Genomic DNA, 18733 nt, shown 5'->3' on the forward strand with positions numbered 1-18733 from the left:
ATAAACATTAAATTAGGTATGTAATGTCTTAACTAATTTACTGTATTTGTCTAACATAGTTATCTAAACGTGGAAAATATTGAGATGGGCCTAGACTGTCTCTGCTGTGCTGTGCATTAATTTCATGGCAGCAGTCTTCAGCAGCTCTTTTAGCAGACGCTGAGCTCATGTGTGGAAAAGCATTAACCTCATGAGACTGAATAATACAAATAAAACCATGTCTTGTTTCTTGCTTTCCTGCTTTTTTGCTTTCCGGAGGTCTTGTGAACCATGAAAAGTTCTCTAGAAGATTTATATACCTACTTTGCATCTTTTTCCCTTGTTTTAACTGGAAAATAAGCTGAAAACACTTATTTTCAAGAAGTGAAATTAAATGTAAAACATAAAAGATGTGCTGATAAACTACTGAGATGGCAGTGCCTCAGTAAAACAGTATGGAAATGATAGCAAATGTTTATAAGGGACAATTGACTCACTCAACCCAACACTATATATGTTACCAACACATATATATTACAATATAAGTTGTAATACATGTATACTCAATATAACTTACTCTTTCACTTGTTGCTGTATCCAATGGGCCATCATGTTTCTATTATGCTGGCATTTTTAGTGTTACATATACCTGTAATTAGACTTGGGATATAGACTACCTATTCCTCCATGAGGCTGAGCTGCTGTGCAATTTAATGCAGGAAAGGAAGCTTTTGCTAAAAATAGAAACTAAATTTAAAAACAATGTTTTTGCCTTAGGCTTTTATTTAAGGTTTTGGAAAGTAGACCAACTCTTTGTTTTTCATTACATGTAGAAAGCCTAATAAACAAAATATCACTGCTCATCTAATTTTGCATTCCTTGGGTGTGTTTTGGTAAACCCTTTTTCGTTTTGAGTAAATTGCTCTAAATTTTGCTTGGATATGATCATCCGTAGTTTTAGCAGAAATAGTATTTTAACTGAAGAACAACTTTGTTGGGACTTAGATGGTAATTATTTAAACTCAGAAAAGATCTATCTTCAGAAATTATTTTGCTTCTGAAGGTTATGTTTCATACACATGATCAAACAGGTGATGTAGTTCCAGCCCGCTTAGGCTACTGATGAGTTTTGTCACTATCAACCTCCCAATAACTTCACTGCAGCAGGGTTAGTAATCTCTATGATTTGAGGTTGCTGTCCAGTTGCCATGAAATTTATAAATTAAAGCACTGACAGCCATCACTTGATAAATGCTGTTCACAGTCATAGGCAGTTAACTCATTGTTACCTCTTTCCTCAAGCAGGTACAGAACAATCTGAACTGTGATTCTGACTTTCTTGTACAGTAATTTTTCAATGCATTTCAGTATTTTTAATGTATTTATCATTAGTGTCTTTGCCTGATAGGCACTTTATTCGACATCTATTTTTCACACAGGGAACTGTTGCAGAGCTCACCAAAAGACACCAAGTTGGAAGTTAAACACCTTACTGGGCCATTTAGGGCTGTGTGCACTCTGTTAGCTGCTCCTGAGTTGTTAGAGGTGAGTGGCTTTTGCCAGGAACCATCTGTAGGACCATGGCTCAGGGGCGAGCTGGTCCGCATTGTGTGACCAAGCTTTACTGCCAGGAGGTTTAGCCTACTTCAGGCTAAAGCTGCACTGCAAGTCAGCCTGTAAGGAGCGTGAAAGATCGAAGGTTTAATCTGTAGAATGAAACTGAACCATGAGATAATAGCACAGATTTAAGAGATTAAGTGATACTAGTACCACTCCATCTCATCTGTTAAGATAGGGGCAAACGTTCCTTCATTCTTTCTGTCTCTTTTCTTTTATTCTTCTTCTTAGTATTTCTTCTTACAGTCATGTTAATAGACTAGCCCAGAATAAACTGGAGTGGTGTACCCTTAATGTAGTGTTTGGTTTAGTGGGTAAAACACTTTTCTAGCAGATGAAAGGTCTGTGAACCCCCTTAGACAGGGGAACTTCAGATGCACATCAGCCTTGAAATAAGCAAGTTAAAGAAGCCTGAATTGCTGTATATTCTTACAGACACCAGTTCAGTTGATCTTGTTCACTGGCCAGGAAGCAAGGAGCCAAGTCCTCATCTTGAGGGATTGTCCATGCTCCTTTAGAAGGTCCTTGGATAAACAGGAATGGAATTGTACAGTACCATGAAGCTCTAACTTGATTTTTCTCTTTACAGCTGAATTGAAAATGCTAAGAACCTGCATTAACATGGATGTTTTACGTAGGTGCTAGTGGTTTTTTGTGTTCACACATAGGCATTTCCTGTTTTTCCTCGTTCCATGGGACATTTTTGTGCATCTTTAAGATAGGAGATTTTGAATATCTGAAGGTTAGCAGTGCATGTGGATATCTTGTCTTCTGAGAGGAGGACTCTTGACAGTCCTTGACAGAATTGCTGTTGTAGGTCCTGATCTCTAGATGTAAAGTTGGGTTGATTTAAGCTGATCCAACACCCTGAACTTGGTCTTCTGAATGAAGATCAAAATAGTGGATTATGTGCTATGAAATCTCCATGTGTTTTCATACCTTGTGCTGGTTCCCAAGCTACACATAGGTATACATATATGAATATAGCTATACATATAAGGCATTACGTCCTGTGTATGTGATTTATCAGCCAGTATTTTCCAGTGGTGGTAACTGAAAACTAAATTTTTAGGTCTGGTGAGGGGTTTTGTTTGTATTTGGTTTATTTGGACTTTTTAAAATTAATACATGTTTTTATTTCAGTGCTCTACAAAGGAGTGGGGGGAAAAAAGGACGTGCCTGAAATTTCTTTCACTGAACCAAAGGACTTCTTTTCTTTTATGTTTCAGACACAGATATTAAGGAGCTAGAGGATGTTTTTGGACTTAACGGACAAGTAGAGCATAAGCTGAACTTCCTCAAAAAGAATGTATCAAAAGATATAAAGCTGATACTGATTGCTCATTCTATTGGTTGCTACATCACCCTGGAGATGATGAAACGAGCATCAGAACTTCAGGTACATGAACGTTCTTGAATGGGAGTTGTTTTATTAGCAAAGCAGTGCATGTGCTCAGCCTTTGGTTAATGACATGTATTTCCTGTGGAAACTCTATTCTGCTGTGCACAAAAAACCAAAAAATATGGCTTCATTCCAGTAACATATAACGAAGCAGACTGATAAAATTCTGAGTCTGAATTTGGATCTTTAAATGCCTTTGGAGTATAAATAATAATAATGGTGAGAAATATCTTTATAACTTCCTTGTTTTCATCTTTAAATAATTTATAAGCAAATCACTTTGATATCTGATGAGATACTTGGCAATTGCATTATGTTTTACACCAAATATTAAGACTGGTTGTGATTTTTATAATGTTTTTTTATCTTGAGCTGAACAAATTGCTGTTGAGACATGGAAAAATGTATGGGAATGAATAGTAGTATAAACTGTGAGCAATACTACTATGAAAGACATTGATTTTAAAATTTAATAGAAATGTCACTGCTTCTGCAACTCAGTCTTAGTTTGTGTAACTCAGTGAGAGTGAGAGCTGTTACTGACTGTTCTGTATATCTGAACATTTTGTTCTGTCACTGTAAAGCAGTAAGAAGGCTGAAGCAGGACCAGATCCTTACCCTCTGTAAATGGCAAACTGTGCTCAGTAATACCTCAGTCTATTAGTGGCTGATAAATGGAGAATGGGGAATTTTTATTCTTAATCATTCACTCCTGCTAAATCATTGCTTCTTCCTTTACTTCATAAAATCTTCAGTGGAAGGAAGTGCCATGTTAGTGGTGACATGAAGTCTGGGGTTAATATATGCCTGTGGTTAATAAATGTACTGTATGTGGTTAATATATGCAAATCTACTGCTTTATAACCATTTCCACTGCACATCTAACTTTTTCTTCTTTTAAAGGAAAAAAGAACTAAAAATGTGAAACATGAGGATAACCTAATATATTTCCGCAGACATATTTCACTTTGTGATTATAAAGAAGATCACTTTTTGAGAGAAATCTTATATATTTCCTGAAAGAAGCATTCTAAAAAACATGCATTAATTTGTTCAAAAGTGCCAGCTTTTGGGGGGTCAAAATCTATATATATTACAATATAAGTTGTATCTTTATTGCTCAAATGATTTTATCTGCTTTCAATTTAACTATAAATTTTTGAGTAACATTTTTACACTTGGTTCACTGGATGCTGGCAGCTTTTTGTCAGTATTTTGAAACTTAGGGATCTTTGGGACACTCTTAGATCTCATGGTACACTGTGTGCATAAAGTTAATATATGACAAGCTACATTTAAGATGCATTCAACAATAGAAAATATTTGTGTAAGCCAGGGTATTGTGCAATCTTTGTCCCTTTGCCAAAAATAAGTTAACTCTTAGGTTTTATAACATATGAAGTGTGATAATAAGAAACTTGTGTTTCCATCTCTCCCTTTATTTTTGCTGGACTATTTGATTCCCACAAGATTTAGAGCACATATGTGTATTTTAGTAGCTAGATCATTTGATTTTATATTTGTGTAGTTCTTGGTGATATTTTTTCATTACATGAATTTTGGATTTGGTCTTAAAATTATCTGCTTAAAGAGCCTTTCATTGTTTATAGTTAATTATTCTGAGTTAGAGGTTAATTTGTTGTTTATTTTTTTTTTTATTCAAATAATCCAGTAAGCATTTATATTTGGAATGTATGTTTAGCAAATTTGATTTTTAGAATCACAGAGTCACAGAATTGCTAAGTTTGGGAAAGATCTCTAAGGTCGTTGAGTCTAATTGTTAATGCAGCACTGCTGTGTTCAGCACTAAACCAGATCCCCACAGTGCCACATCCACATGTTTCTTGAACACTTCCAGGGATGGTGATTCAACCACTTCTCAGTGCAGTCTGTTCCAATGCCTGACCCCACTTCACTGAAGAAGTTTTTGTTTCAAAATTTAAAGCTCTTCTGTAGTCCAGCCACTTACAGACTAGATTGTCCCTCCCCTAGCATGCGTGCAAAGGAGGAAGTATATCTCCTTCTCTCTCCTTGGTTCCTCTTTGGCTGTCAGTTTTCACAGAATCATCAAGGTTGGAAGAGACCTTCAAGATCATCAAGTCCAGTCATCAACCCAGGAGCACCATATTCACCCCTAACCCATATCCCCAGGTGCCTAATCCAGTATGCCTTTTCAACACTTCCATAGTGTGGCCTCCGCCACCTCCCAGGGCAAATTACTTCAATGCCTGACCACTCATTCAGTGAAAAAAGGGTTTCTAATAACTAATCTGAATCTCCCTTGGTGCAATTGAAGGTTTCATTTTATGTTTTCACTTGAGACAGAGCAAAAGAGACCGACCCCCATGTCACTGTAGCATTTTTTCAGTTGCAGAGGTCTCCCCTGAGCCTCCTTCTCTAAGAAACCCCATCTCCCTCAGCCACTTCTCATAAGACTTGTTATCTAGACCCTTTACCAGCTTTACTGACCTCATTTGGACCTAAATGCTGCTCCTGTCTAGGGTCCCTGTGATCTGCAAGCAAATGCAGTGCTGCATTTTTTTCTTAAACTTGTGTGAGATAATGGTTTCCTCTTTAATTAAGAGAAACTAAACAGGAATTGCCAGTTTATTCCAGCATGAATTCAGTTTTGGAGCCCATCCCTATTTTCCTATTAACTCTCAGGGAGGCTTCCATTGAGGAAGACCCATTAACACAAACATAATTTTAGGTCGATGCCTTTAACCAAGTCTGATTAGTAGAGAAGGGCACGCAGGTTACATCCATACTTGTAACTACGTGGGGCTATGGCACAGAATTTTAGGGACAGTGAGAAGTAGAACATCCAGATTTTTCCAGACTGCTAAAAAATTTTGACACCAGGAAGGAAAACAATCAGCCTCACTTTGTGAAGACAGAAAACTGCAATAATGTACAGCTTCCTTGATAATTGCTCTTAACCTCATAATCTTCTTTGCTCTGTATTCAGACAACAGAACTGAAAAATGAGGCTCAGTGACAAAATCATTTTCTCAGTTGTTGTAACATGCATCTGACTCATAAATATAATACATCCTCCAGGCATTACCTTCTAAAATGCAAATCCTTACCTGGAGGGTTTCCTTGTACTTTACTGGTGACACTATTGAGTGTTTCCTGAAACACTCCATTTGATTAATTTAATCAAAGATCGACAAGTTTCCTTGCTAGTGAAATCCAATCTCTTACAGCATTAATTTGCAGTGATGCTTTTGAAATGCTAGCACCTTTGTGGTAGTAACTTAACTCTTGTTAATGAGCACAATGTAAGTATTGCTCTTTGTGTAAAATTCATTGAAGAGGAGGAGTGTAAAACTTCTGAGTAGTATCAGTTTAAGCAAATTAAATTTCTGTAATATGTAAATCAAACTCATGTGTTGTGACTATGTCTCAGTGGTGTGAAGGAATATTGAGTATTGCTGGAATTTGTTGATTTCATAAATGATAGCTAAAAACACAGAGCTCAGAATTGTGCATAAAACACATTCCTAACTTGGAAACCCCAATGCATCATTTCTGTGCACATACTGATTGTTTACCTTCAGTTGTTGAACACTTGATTGTGAGTATGGAAAGCACTTTCGTAATGCCAGGAAAGAGAAAACTACCATGTTTTTTAATATGTGTATTTCTACAAGAAACCAAAGTGCTTTACTTCTGGGATTACTGGAAATCCATAGGATCTGTGAGATTGCAAGATTAAAAGAGGGAGATTTTTTTAACAGCACAGGAACTACTAAGCTTGTCTGACCTTTAAGATAATAGGGAATCTTTTCAGCAGGATTAAAGGAAGAGGCAAGGAATATATGAAAGCAGTGATACTCAGTTTCTGTTTTGCTGAGATTAGAACCTTAATATGTAATCCAATACTTGTGATGTCACCATCACAGAAAACATCTTCTGAAAGGATGGCAATGTAACAGGTTCTGTCTAGAAGTTCTAGTGCTTTTTGGAAAGAGAGAAAAGATGAAAATACAACCACTCATGAGATAAAAAGGAATAAAATTTTTTATTCCATAATTGAAAGTTTCATAGATGTAATGGCATCTAATTTCAGTGTTGATTACCTAAATTAGTTGTCATGGTACTTTAAACAAAGTCAGTTTATATAGCTGTTGTGAAGGTAAATTAACTTCTGATGGTCTCACTGTCCATTATAAAATATGCTTAGCAAAGCATATTTTCAACCACCTTGTATGCTCCATTTCCAAAAATAAGCTTGTCTCAGATATTTTGAAAAGTACAGTGAGACTGCATAAAATAGAGAAATAATATAGAAATATACTGAGAGAGAAAGAGAGGGATTAATAAATAAATGGATTTCTTCTTAGTTGCAGGCTTAAATGAAAAATCGAAAAAAATCAGCATAAAAATGAAAATGGGTAAAAGACTTACAGTAACACAAACTCAGTGATAATATTTGTAAAATTATTATGCAGGGAAAAAAACCAGATGGCTATTATTAGCAGAGTTCACAGGGGAATTGGTGCATATTTCAGATAAATGGGTATCTTGTGAAGAGAGCTATGAATTTCTAGGCCATGATATGAAACTTAACTGAGTCTAGTGTAGTTTTCTTCTTCAGTCCATCCATCCATAATGAAATCCATAAATGAAATACATATTAAAAGAACAAGCAAACTGCGTTAGGCTCATATACACCCACCTCCATCCCCCTTTGCATATTGAGGAAGCAAGAAAAGACATACTCTTGACACAATTTTGCACAGATTTATACATTAATCTAAGTTCAGATGCCTCCACTGAGATGAGTGTGTTAATTTAACTTTATGGATGCTTTAAGTTGTTCTCTGAGTTGGATTATTTTTATGAGAGAGAGAGAGATTTGACAGTTCTCTCAGTTCTTGGTATATCAAGTCTTTGTATGCATATACAAGGAAGCCCAGGCGGTCTGAGACAGCAATTGGAATTAAATTTGTTTTACTTGACAGCTAACACATTACAGTCTGCAAAATCCACCTTGCAGCTCTGGATGATGCTTCAGGCAGTATCAGTAATTCTGATGGAACAGGCACTGAAGCAGCCAAAGGAGCGTGGGGCATATGCAAACGTTCTGCAGCTCACTCACCTGGAAAAAGAGAGAAGCAGTACAGATGATTTGTTAAATCTAACCAAATAAAATAAATAAGATACTGTATCTTAGAAGCATTGAAGAAGTTGCTACAAAGATTTGTAGAAATTTTTTTTTTTTTCCTAAAAAGAAAATATGAAAAAATCTTCACATGAAAACCTAATGCAAATATAAAGTATCCTCTCTGTTTGGGTGGGAGGCTGTAGAGTAAAAAGATGGTTCATGGCAAACAAAGGTTTTTAAGGGAAATACTAACTTTTGACTGAGACAGTCATAAAAGGCTTGGAGTTGAAATTTCAACAAGCCTTGAAAACACCATCAGTGAAAGGTTGATAACTGCGAAATGAGGTTGAAAGTGTCAACTCACCCAAGAGACTGCTAGCAACCATTATTTTCACTGGCTTGATGACAGACCCTAACCCTGAGGGATCCAGTTATATTATTTTCTACCTTTCCCCTTAAAAAAAAAAAAAATAAATAAAAGCTTTTAAAAATGTAAACTGTAGGAAAATGCAGCAGTCAACAGGCAGATGGGCTCTGCTGTGTAACCCTCAATGGACACTGCATCTGTCAGTAGCAACAGGCCCTGTCCATTGCCTTGTGCTGGGTAGGTCTGCCAGAAATCACTTCACAGACAACCCCACCTCGTAACATAGCAAACAGAAGAATGTGAAGTGTCTCAGGGATGCAAAAGAATAAATTCAAGAAACTTAAAATGAAAAGAGGTAAACCCTGTTGAAGGTGATACAACTTAAGACATGATGAGGGAAGTTTAAATTTTGAAAAGTTTGTCCTGTGTATCCATAGTGTACCTTGTGTGGTTTTTGAAGTGGGTGAAGCAGGTAGGTATCACCTGCTTAATCCTAGATCTTTATGGGGAATACTGGATTACATATAGTCCCGTACTCTCCTGAGACAAGAAAATTTGCAATCCAGAAGTGCTGAGGATGAGATGAGATCAGTAAATAGCAAAGTGACAATTTTTGCAATTTAAAGACAAGCTTGAAAAAATCAGCAACACTGTAGCTGTCAGCTTGTAATTACAAGCAGATGAATAACATCTTCTGTTTTTAATATTGATCACATTTTTAGGAGTGAGGATTCGGAGTTAATAACAACATCGACCTAAGATTTCCTTGTTTGGATCATAAGCCTGTGATCAGAAGGCCTGAGAAAAAGCTTAGTTCCCAAAATTTTCTGTGAAAAATTCTGGTTTTTTCCTAATGTTCACTGAAACTTCAACTTCTCTCACCTTGTTTAATATATTAGTTTATTACTCAAACACAGAAACAATATGAAAAGTAAGATCTTCATCTGTGATGATTCAAAGAGGTAAAACTTAAGAACAATCCTTTTAATTTCAAGAGACTTGACTTTTTTTCATAATACTATATTTATTTCACTGCTAATGAAACATCTGATTTCAAGTGTATGTAATCAAAATTCTAATACACCTATAAAAATTATTTTTTCTAGGAAGTTAAAAGACATTAAAGTAGCCAAATGTATAAACAGAAAAGAAAGAAAAATAAACTGAAAAGTGGAATCTGTGATCATTCATCAGGAATCCAAAGTAAAACATGGGAATGAGGCGGAAATGAAGGACTAAAAATAAAAAGATGGTTAAAATGGTAAATGGCAGAATAACAGGATTTATTAAGTACTGTGATTTTTTACAGATTTGTTAATAAAATCTTGTCATTTTGACTCTCCAGAACTTTAGATTCATATTGTAACTAACTGAAATGATTGTATAAAAATGAGGGAATCAAAAGCAAGAAGTAAGTTTCAAAAACAACTAGTATTTATGGCATATGTTTTAAGAAGAACTCAACACCCTTCCACAAGCCAGATTTCTCAAAGAACATTTTATGCTGGGAGGGGAGATCTTTAGAAATTCTGCAGATGTATGTGCATAGCTCTTGAAAATCAGAGAAGCATCTCTTCAGAGAACTGGACCAAACTATTGGAATTTGGTATACGTTGCACATAGCTAGAATTTTTTTTATGTTTTTATATTGCTGTTAATGTGCTTTTACAGAAGACAACAGAGCCAAAAATCTAGCAGTTCTCATGCTGTTTTAATAGCAGGGGAAGGAGAGCACAGTCAGTTAGGATATTGAAGAGTTGTTCATGAAAGGAGCCAGGTGTAGGGACATTGTGGAATTTTTGAACATAGACTTTGCAAACGTAGTTTCAAGCTCAGCTTCGAGTGCAGCTTTAGTTTTAGTAACCAGTATCTGTTCCTAGAACCTGTATATTAAAATGGAATTTCACTGCCAATCTCGAACCCTCAGCAAAGAAGTTGAGCTACTTTTTCTGCTTTTTCCTCATGTTATACATGGTACAGTTGCTCGAGCAGCGAGGAAGGACTTAGCTTGGGACTTTATAAAAGAGGTTACTGAGGATGGACAGGGTTTTAATTGCAAATATTTCCTACTCTGCCATATTGTTCATTTGTTCATTCCACATGATTCATGATGAAGTCTAGGGGTGCTTCTGCTGCATTGGTTTCTACCCAAGAATGGTTTATCCTATTTGAAGAGTTCACTGCAGGAGCGAAAAGAATCAGAAAAAGACACAAACTTGACACAAAACAGTTATTAGATCTCTGAGCTTAGATAGCACATCCACTGCATTGAGGGCATTTCTACTACCCTGTTGAATTAAGTTCAGGCAAATACCAGAGATTTTTTTTCTATATCTTTTTAGTATTTCTGTGATTGCTGATTATTTTAGGGGAGTTTTTGCCAGTACCACCATTAATCTTTTCAGATACCCGAGAATGTGTTCAGCGACTGTAAGCCTGTGTTTAGGGAACTAAATCAAGCCCTAGATTTCTTCTTAGGAATACCCATCTGTACTGTAACCTGATGATTAAGGTTATCTTCAAAATTAAATGTAATAGAAGTCCACTTCCTTTTCTGTTTGTTTCAGTTTGTAAGTGTTTGACATACTTGATTTCTGGTCTTCGGATGCAAGTCTACTTATCTGCAGCATTTTGTGAAAAAAACTCATTGGAATTCACTCTTTCATGTGCAGTTGAGTATTAAGTATACATTTAAGCAGATGTCCAAGAAGGACAATGTATTTTATAAACTTATTACCTTTGAAGTCCTGTAATTAATGTAATTAACATCAATTGATTAATTAATTGATGTTAATTAAAAGATGCTTTTAATAATTTTTTTACAACAGTTCTAGTCATTGGAAAATTTTAAGCACGTTCTGCTCCATTTCAAATTCCAAAACAAAGCATAATTTTGTATAAGGAGCATAATTCATTGAGTCCTAATTGTTCTTGAAAACACTGAATTTCTGTTCCTCTGTTTCAAAACAGTAGTATACTACTGCAAGTGCATTTTACTGAGATGGAAGGTACAAACCCCAGTTCTCAATAAATATAATTTAAATTGCAGCCTTTAATGACAGCTGGTACGGTTCAGACTTTTTATCTGGCACTGGAAATTGAAAGATATTCTGCAAATTCTTGTTCTCAGTTGCACTAAAACCTTACTTACCTGATGACCAGTGTTATTTGTGTGATAAATTAGATACAATAATTTTTTTTCCATAGCAGATTCCTACATATATGCAATTCATCATAATAATTAAAGCTAGTCTGTAGTATTGCAAAGGAAGGAATTTTCTATTTTTCCCTTGCTATTTAAAATGCTTACTGTTTTGGAAAGATGAAGCAAGGATGGAAAAAACTAGCTGACTGAGAGAATTCCTAACTCCCTTCTCTCTTTACCTTCTTCTAATACCTTGAGAAGAATTTGGGGCATAAGTTCTCTCTCAAACCTCAAATATTCATGGTTTCTTTTCATTCTTTGACAAAAATACTAAGTTCTGCTCAGTGTATACTTCCTGATTCACTCATCTTGTTTTTCACTGATATTATGAGGTAAAACCTTGCTGTTCTTTCTGCAGGGTATATCATTAAGCCATTTTGACTAGTTAAAATGATAGGGGCCTGAACTCCTTCCAATATTCAATGTCAGCTTGGCTTGTCTGACTCCTAACCTTTTGAGCTGAGAAGGGCTGTGGGTCTGGTTTGACTAGACACCTTTTTGAGGGCTGACTTAAATGAGTGGTAAAATAAACCCCTTCCAAATGTCTTGAGTGGAGCACTTAAAAATAGAAGTCCAGGAATCTCAAGACACTAATGGAAAATCGTGGCCTTTCCTTTTCATCAGCAGAATGAGATTATAATTATAAAGCTGGTTTCTCATTTACTTTGTTCTGCCCCATTTCCTTAAACGGAATGGATTTTCATTGAGAGCTATTGATAGGTATGGCTGTATATTGATGGCTGTGAAAGCAGTTGGCTCAGGACAACACAAAGTCTAATTCTTAATGCTTTTCTTTTGGTTGAGCAACCTCTCCACTTTAAGGGCATATTGCTGATTCATCTTAAGTGGTAAATATCCCAGAGCATGTGTACAAAGGTGACATTTGCAGTCCCTGCACCATAAGGGTACCTGCAGATGCAATGTGGTGATCTCATGGGAGTTCTACACTGAAAAAAACTCACCCTGTACTTCCAAAATGGAAACGGAAAGAATTTCTGCTGGAAAGTGGCAGCTGCATTCTGACATTCATGTAATGGGAGCAACTGAAAGCTTTATGGTGTGTAACTGTGACACTGCATTCCAACATAAGCTTCTCCCTGCCCTTCTTCCAACCAATAAACTATTCTTCCTCTCTTTTCACTCTCACCCCTCCTAATCTTCTTCTGTTTATATGCTTTAATCATAATAGCAACAAATCCATCCCTGCTGGTGTTATCACACCGTTGCAAATTTTGGCCGTCTTCTTTGGCACTTCCCTTGTAGGTGGAATGACATTGCCCACTTTGATGGAGCTTAATTCTCTATGTAAAATACTGCCCTGTCAATGAATATTTTCTCTATTAAACTATTTTCAGTCCAACAATAAGATACAGATTTTTGGGAGAACAGTTTTCTCATTATTACCTTAACCCATAAAAAGGCTTTTCTTTTTTTCTTTTTTTTTTTCTTTTTTTTTTTTTTTCAAACATTTTGGGCAAGTTTTCAGTTACCCAAATATTTGTAGTACAGAGTAATTTGCATTTCAGCCCTGAGAGACTTGTAAATGTAATGAACAGTCTGTGTGTTTAATATTTTTTATATTTTTAATAATTTGCAAATAGTTCAGTATGTAGAGCTGACCTGTTGAAAAATAGTTTGCAGTGTCTGTAGAGAACACTTCTGAGACTTTTGTATATTTAGCAGAATTCTGGGCTTCAGCTGGAAAAATTCTAAGAGTACTTCTTACTGGAAAATATTTCAAGTAATGTGAAACAACAGATAATTTTTTCCTGTGCCGTGACCCAGTTGTAAGGTGAGGTATGGAAAGTCCCTCTCCTATTGCTATTAAACAGGTTTCAGCATTGGAAGTCAAGTACACAGAAAACACTGACACCTGCTGAAAGGTGTGATTGAAAGTGTATTAATTTCAAAGGAAATTATCAAAGGTCTCAATTTACTTGTCAATCCAAGAGATTAATCTCCAAATATGATCAGTGTTTTATGGCAGCTGTGGTCTTCATCTGTCTATCCAAGGACAGGTAAGAGAGTCTTGGTTCTAGAGCTGGGAATATTGTGTCTTTGGTGATCTCTACATGGAGTGTAGGCTGTTACATTTAATATTTGGGAAATAATTCTTCAATCAGAATTTTTTCACAGGGCAGAATTAAGACATATTAAATTTATGAAGATTTTGCCACTAGTTTCAACAGGAGCAAGATCACACACCCACCTGTACTGTAGGTGCAGTCACAGAGGATCAGGGGTACTCAAAGGGACATTGGGCACAGTCTCATTAGGGCTCTTCCTTTTTGGTTACTGTGCTTGTGATCACTGTTGTCAAAGGTGATTTCTTATTCCCAGCAGCTGAAGCTGGATACTGCTGAGATTTCCATGCCTCTCACTTGCTTATCCTCAGTTATCTTTGTCCCATTTCAGTTCTTTTGTAATTAAACTCTGCAGAGCAACTTCTAGTATTCTCCTATTAATACAGCACAAATTAATACTGTAGAATCCTGATGTGATTCATGTTTTACAGGACTATTCATATGGAGAGTCCAATGAGTTTGGATGCAGGACTCAAACGTATAAAGCTCAGAATCAAATTTATGCTAAGTCAGTGGAAAGTGGCCTTAAAGTAGACATAAATTTAGTCACACCTCACCTTGGTGCAAATGACATTCAGGTCCACATACCAAAGGATGTAATCATTGTGTACCCAGCACTGTATTTGTCATTACACTGGAGATCACAGTTTGAAGTACAAATACATTAACTAAAATGCTGGTCCTTGAATTTTGTTTCCATCCAAGTGGAACTGCCAGGAAGCACTAGAGGCTTGGGGTCTTATAGGTGTACTTCAAATAAAAATGGATAATGTATGTTAAATAAAGAAGGTGCCAGGACATGGAAAAACTGTGTGATCACTATAGAGTATTTTAAACAGATGCAAATTTTGCCTGCTATATATATCATCAGGTGGGAGCTGAAAGAAAATGGTAAAAAAATAAGCAAAAGTTTTAATCCATTTGAAAAAAATGTGTGGATTATATATATATTTGAAAATAGTTGGTCAAATTCAGATGTTAAAGGAGGTATCATTTATATGATAATATTAGATATATTGAATGTAAGAAAAAAATAAGTGAAATAATTTTTAAAAATTCCTTGTTGTGATCCATTGTGTTACGTTTGACCCCTTCAAAAGGAATACAAAATCTTTTGGTCGTGAAATAAGAACCAGCTTACACAAAAAGGAAGGTTCCCTTAGATTTACTTAACTGTTGCTTGGCTTACATTTGTGCCATTTACAAATAGTGACTTTGTCTTACATCACTGAGGTCAGCATTGCCCATACAACTTAATTCTCTTAAAAAAAAAAAAATTCGGGTACGACCTTATATTTTGCAACAGTTGGTACCATTATAAAAAATTGTAAACTTGTGAGGATAATGCCCAGCTTCACAAAATGGGTCTCAGTATGCCCTGTATCTTTCATTGCCTTGTATCTTGAAGGAAATTAATGCTATTGAAATGTTTGGAAACAACACACTTTTGATGTTTTAATGAAGATCTATATGTATGTTGTTTCTTAGAGAAACGTTCCAGGAAGTATAAATCTATGTACACTTCTTTCTGAAGAGCTGGCATAGCTGCATAGGTTCAGGTAGGAATAGCTAAAACCATGGGAAATGTGGTTATTTGAATTTGTGTTGTCCTGAAGCCAGGCTGTTGTAGTCTCTGAAGTTCTCTCTGTTATAAATCAGATGATGGAGACCCTTCTAAGTTGACCAGCTCCCCTAAGGTCAGTAATAGTGATGAAGTTTTTCAGAGGTGAGAGGGGTCTGCATGGACTATGCCTATGATGACAGAGAAACAAGAGTGGTCTCCTTCTCAGACTGAATTGAATATCTCAATCTATTAGAGTATGCTATAAGTAATTTTAGTTATGAAGACATAAATTTAACCATGGAAAAAGGAAAGTATATCCGACACCAAGAGGCAGAGACATCCTTGACATCAAAGGTAAATGGAAAACAGCACTTGGACAGGAAACAACCCTTGTCACACAGCCAGCCTGAGCTTAGGATGTGAGTAGTTAATGGAAAGGACTGTAAAGAAAGCTGAGAGAGTACATCTGTTACGGTGGCTGTAGTTTTTGCACCATGTAAATATTGTAAATGTTATATATATATATATATATATGTGTAGGTATGTATTAAATTTAATTATTTCTATAATACCTAAGCTCCTGTTTATGGACTTTTCCATAGTCCAACAAATACTTTGTGTCCTGGTGTGAAGTATAGCTTCTGTGCCCTCATTTGCCTTCCTTGGAAGCAGTAAAAAATGACCACACGTAGAGAGTATATGCAGTGTTCCCCATAACACTGTAAACCTTCTTTACATGCTCACAGTAAAATTAATCAAATATTTGAAATCACAAATGAATTCTCCATCAACACTAATCTCTGTGTTTTGTTTCAGTAGCATTTTTTGTTGGCTGAAAACAAACCCTTTCCTGGGCGTTTAAAAATATTTTGATTTAATGAGTTCCATATCAGAAAAGGGGACCTATGAGAGTGATAGTGTTGTGAGTCTGCCATCTTCTCATCCTGTGCTGTATCATCTGTTTTTGGGGTTTGGATCTTTTTCCAAAGTATCATAAAAAATGTTGTTGGGTGCTGGAGGATTTCTTACAGCTTGATGGGAAGGAAATGCAGAAAGATTGTGAACTGAGTTTAATGATCAGTCTTGTGCTGGAGTGTTGATAAGTTCATCTTATTAACAGAATACTTCGAATTATAAGTATTTTTCCCATGGTGTTCTCAACTTCACTTTTTTTTCTGATTTTTTTTTTTTTTTTTTTTTTTGTGGAAGAAGGGTAAAAGCTTTGGGAATAATGTGTGATTGATTTTCTCCTTCTGAAAGGGTGTATTTCTTTCCTGAGCATAACCACTCTGCAGATATTCTGCCAGCTTTCTGTATAACTGAAATATAAATACATTTTTAATTTTTGAATGTGTTAAACATTTACACAAAAGAATAAATAGATGGGAAAAACCCCTCACATTTTAAGTCAATGCATTTGCTTTTCATCATTCATTTAGTCAGCATCTGTAATATGCAGTCCCAGGACAATGTACTTGCATGAGAAAAATTGAATATATAAGTAACATCATCAGGCTTTATGTTAACTAGTTTTTTACACATCCCTGACACAACATTCTGGTTTGAGAAGTCAAGGCTTTCTGTACACCCGTGTAAGGGAGCATTTCTCTTTCTCACACCATTCCTGCTGGGAACAGTTGCACAGCTGGGACATTATACCTTAGTGCAGCATAAAACTTCATGTCAGTACAGAGATACCTACTTTAGTATTTTAGATTTTTAATTTCTTTTCATCACATTTACTTATGTTTCTTGTTCCACACAGAATATTATTGAACATCCTTTGAATTTATAGGCCTCTAAAAATAGTGTAGCTATGGTACTCCACCCCATTACCTTTTTTGCACCCATTTTGCCACACAATTCATGTTTTTTTCTCTTTATATAACTTCATCCAGAAATTTTATCATCCAAGCCTCTTTTTAATTTTAGGCTGTGTTTGTGGCTCACCCTTGGTTGAAATCTTTCCATTTAGGATGTAGAGCACAGGATGCAATCTGCATTGTCTCCCAGAGGCAGAACTTCTTCTGGCATTTGTGATGCGTTTCCTCACTGTGTGTAACATGAAGTTGCAGAGCTTCTTTCTCATTTGCTTTCTGCAACATATCATATTGCAAACTTGCATCTCCCACATGTCTTTACCACTGTATTGCTTGGTAATTTTTGCTACTCATTCATGCTTTAGATTATTTTATTTCGATTATTTAAATTGTTTTTACTCAGCATATTTAAAAATAGTAGTAGCTTCTGAGTTTGTTCTGTGAGCTGAAAAATTAAAATACCAAATTGAACCTCACTATTATACTGCCGCTTTCCAGTTCAGGAGTGGGGTGAAGGTGGATGTTGTTTTGGGGGTTTTGTTGGTGGGCAGGTATTTTCTGAACTGCTTAGGAAAATTACCTTAAACATCATAAATCAGACACTCAAGTTGGATCTCAGAAAGGTGGTTTGGCGTGTACTGAAGCATCATGTCCATGGAAACTGCAGTCCATCTACAAAAGAGGTAGTGACAGTCTGTATGAAATACCTCCTGCTTCTTGTCTTGTACTGCCTATCTGATAACCATTTTTGTGCTGGTTTCACATCTTTCTATTTACAGAAGACATGCAAGGGGAAAAGAACCCTGCTGGATAGTCAATAATGATTGCCTCTGCTATGATAAAGCTCAGGTTATTGCTGTACTGACAGAGAGAACTGTTTGTCATACTGCTGTTCTGGCACAGCTCAGCTCTGTGCATGTATACATACTTTACTGTATTTATGAATTTGCTCTTTTAGTGTAAGATGTCATTAATATTCATGTAACCAGAGTGCTGGATGGGGATCTCTAGGTATTGCTATATTTATTCAGTGAAGAATTAGAAGCATGTACCTGGGTATGTGCACGTGTACATGTGCATGTGTGCATGTGTTGGGCTTGGCACATGCCCAAGGCAATGCTGAGGCCTTACGCCTTAGAGGTAAAGGCACTGAAGTTGTCAAGCAAAATTCAATCCAAAGTTTATGTGGCAAATGGATCTATGGACTCCTTGCATGCTTTTATGCTCAATTCTGCTCAACAGTAATTTCTTTAGGCACTGTGAGAGAACTTCAGCCTGTTTTGAGTGTCTGTGCATCCTCCATGTGCCTTCACAGCCCCTCCGCATGTGTTGATTAAAGAACTCAGTCCCTAGCTGGATCCTCAGTATGCCTACGGAAATTCTACCAGAAGGTCCTGGGATCAATCTTGGATCCTTGATTCAGTTTGTTCTCAAACTATGAAAATTCAAATACCTTTAGTGAAGTTGAGCTGACAAACATGAACATGATGCGGTTGGTGGCACTCATGGTGGACTCATGGTGTTTTTCTTATGGAGCAAGAATTCCTTCAGCCCATCAGAGAATCTAAGACTGTTACTTAGT

General features: G+C 36.2%; 1 protein-coding gene across 5 annotated transcripts in view; it reads left to right on the forward strand.

The window, feature by feature from the left end:
* The window catches only part of LDAH (lipid droplet associated hydrolase), a 106759-nt gene that overhangs the window by 41887 nt on the left and 46139 nt on the right, over positions 1-18733 (forward strand). For all 5 annotated transcript variants that reach the window (XM_023922666.2, XM_086875706.1, XM_023922667.2 and 2 more), the window contains one exon: positions 2826-2995. In XM_023922666.2, coding sequence (XP_023778434.1) covers positions 2826-2995 — 170 coding nt within the window. The remainder of the gene's footprint in view (positions 1-2825; positions 2996-18733) is intronic.

The sequence above is a fragment of the Cyanistes caeruleus genome, chromosome 2 (genome assembly GCF_971803275.1).
Source record: "Cyanistes caeruleus chromosome 2, bCyaCae1.hap1.1, whole genome shotgun sequence".
NCBI lineage: Eukaryota > Metazoa > Chordata > Aves > Passeriformes > Paridae > Cyanistes > Cyanistes caeruleus.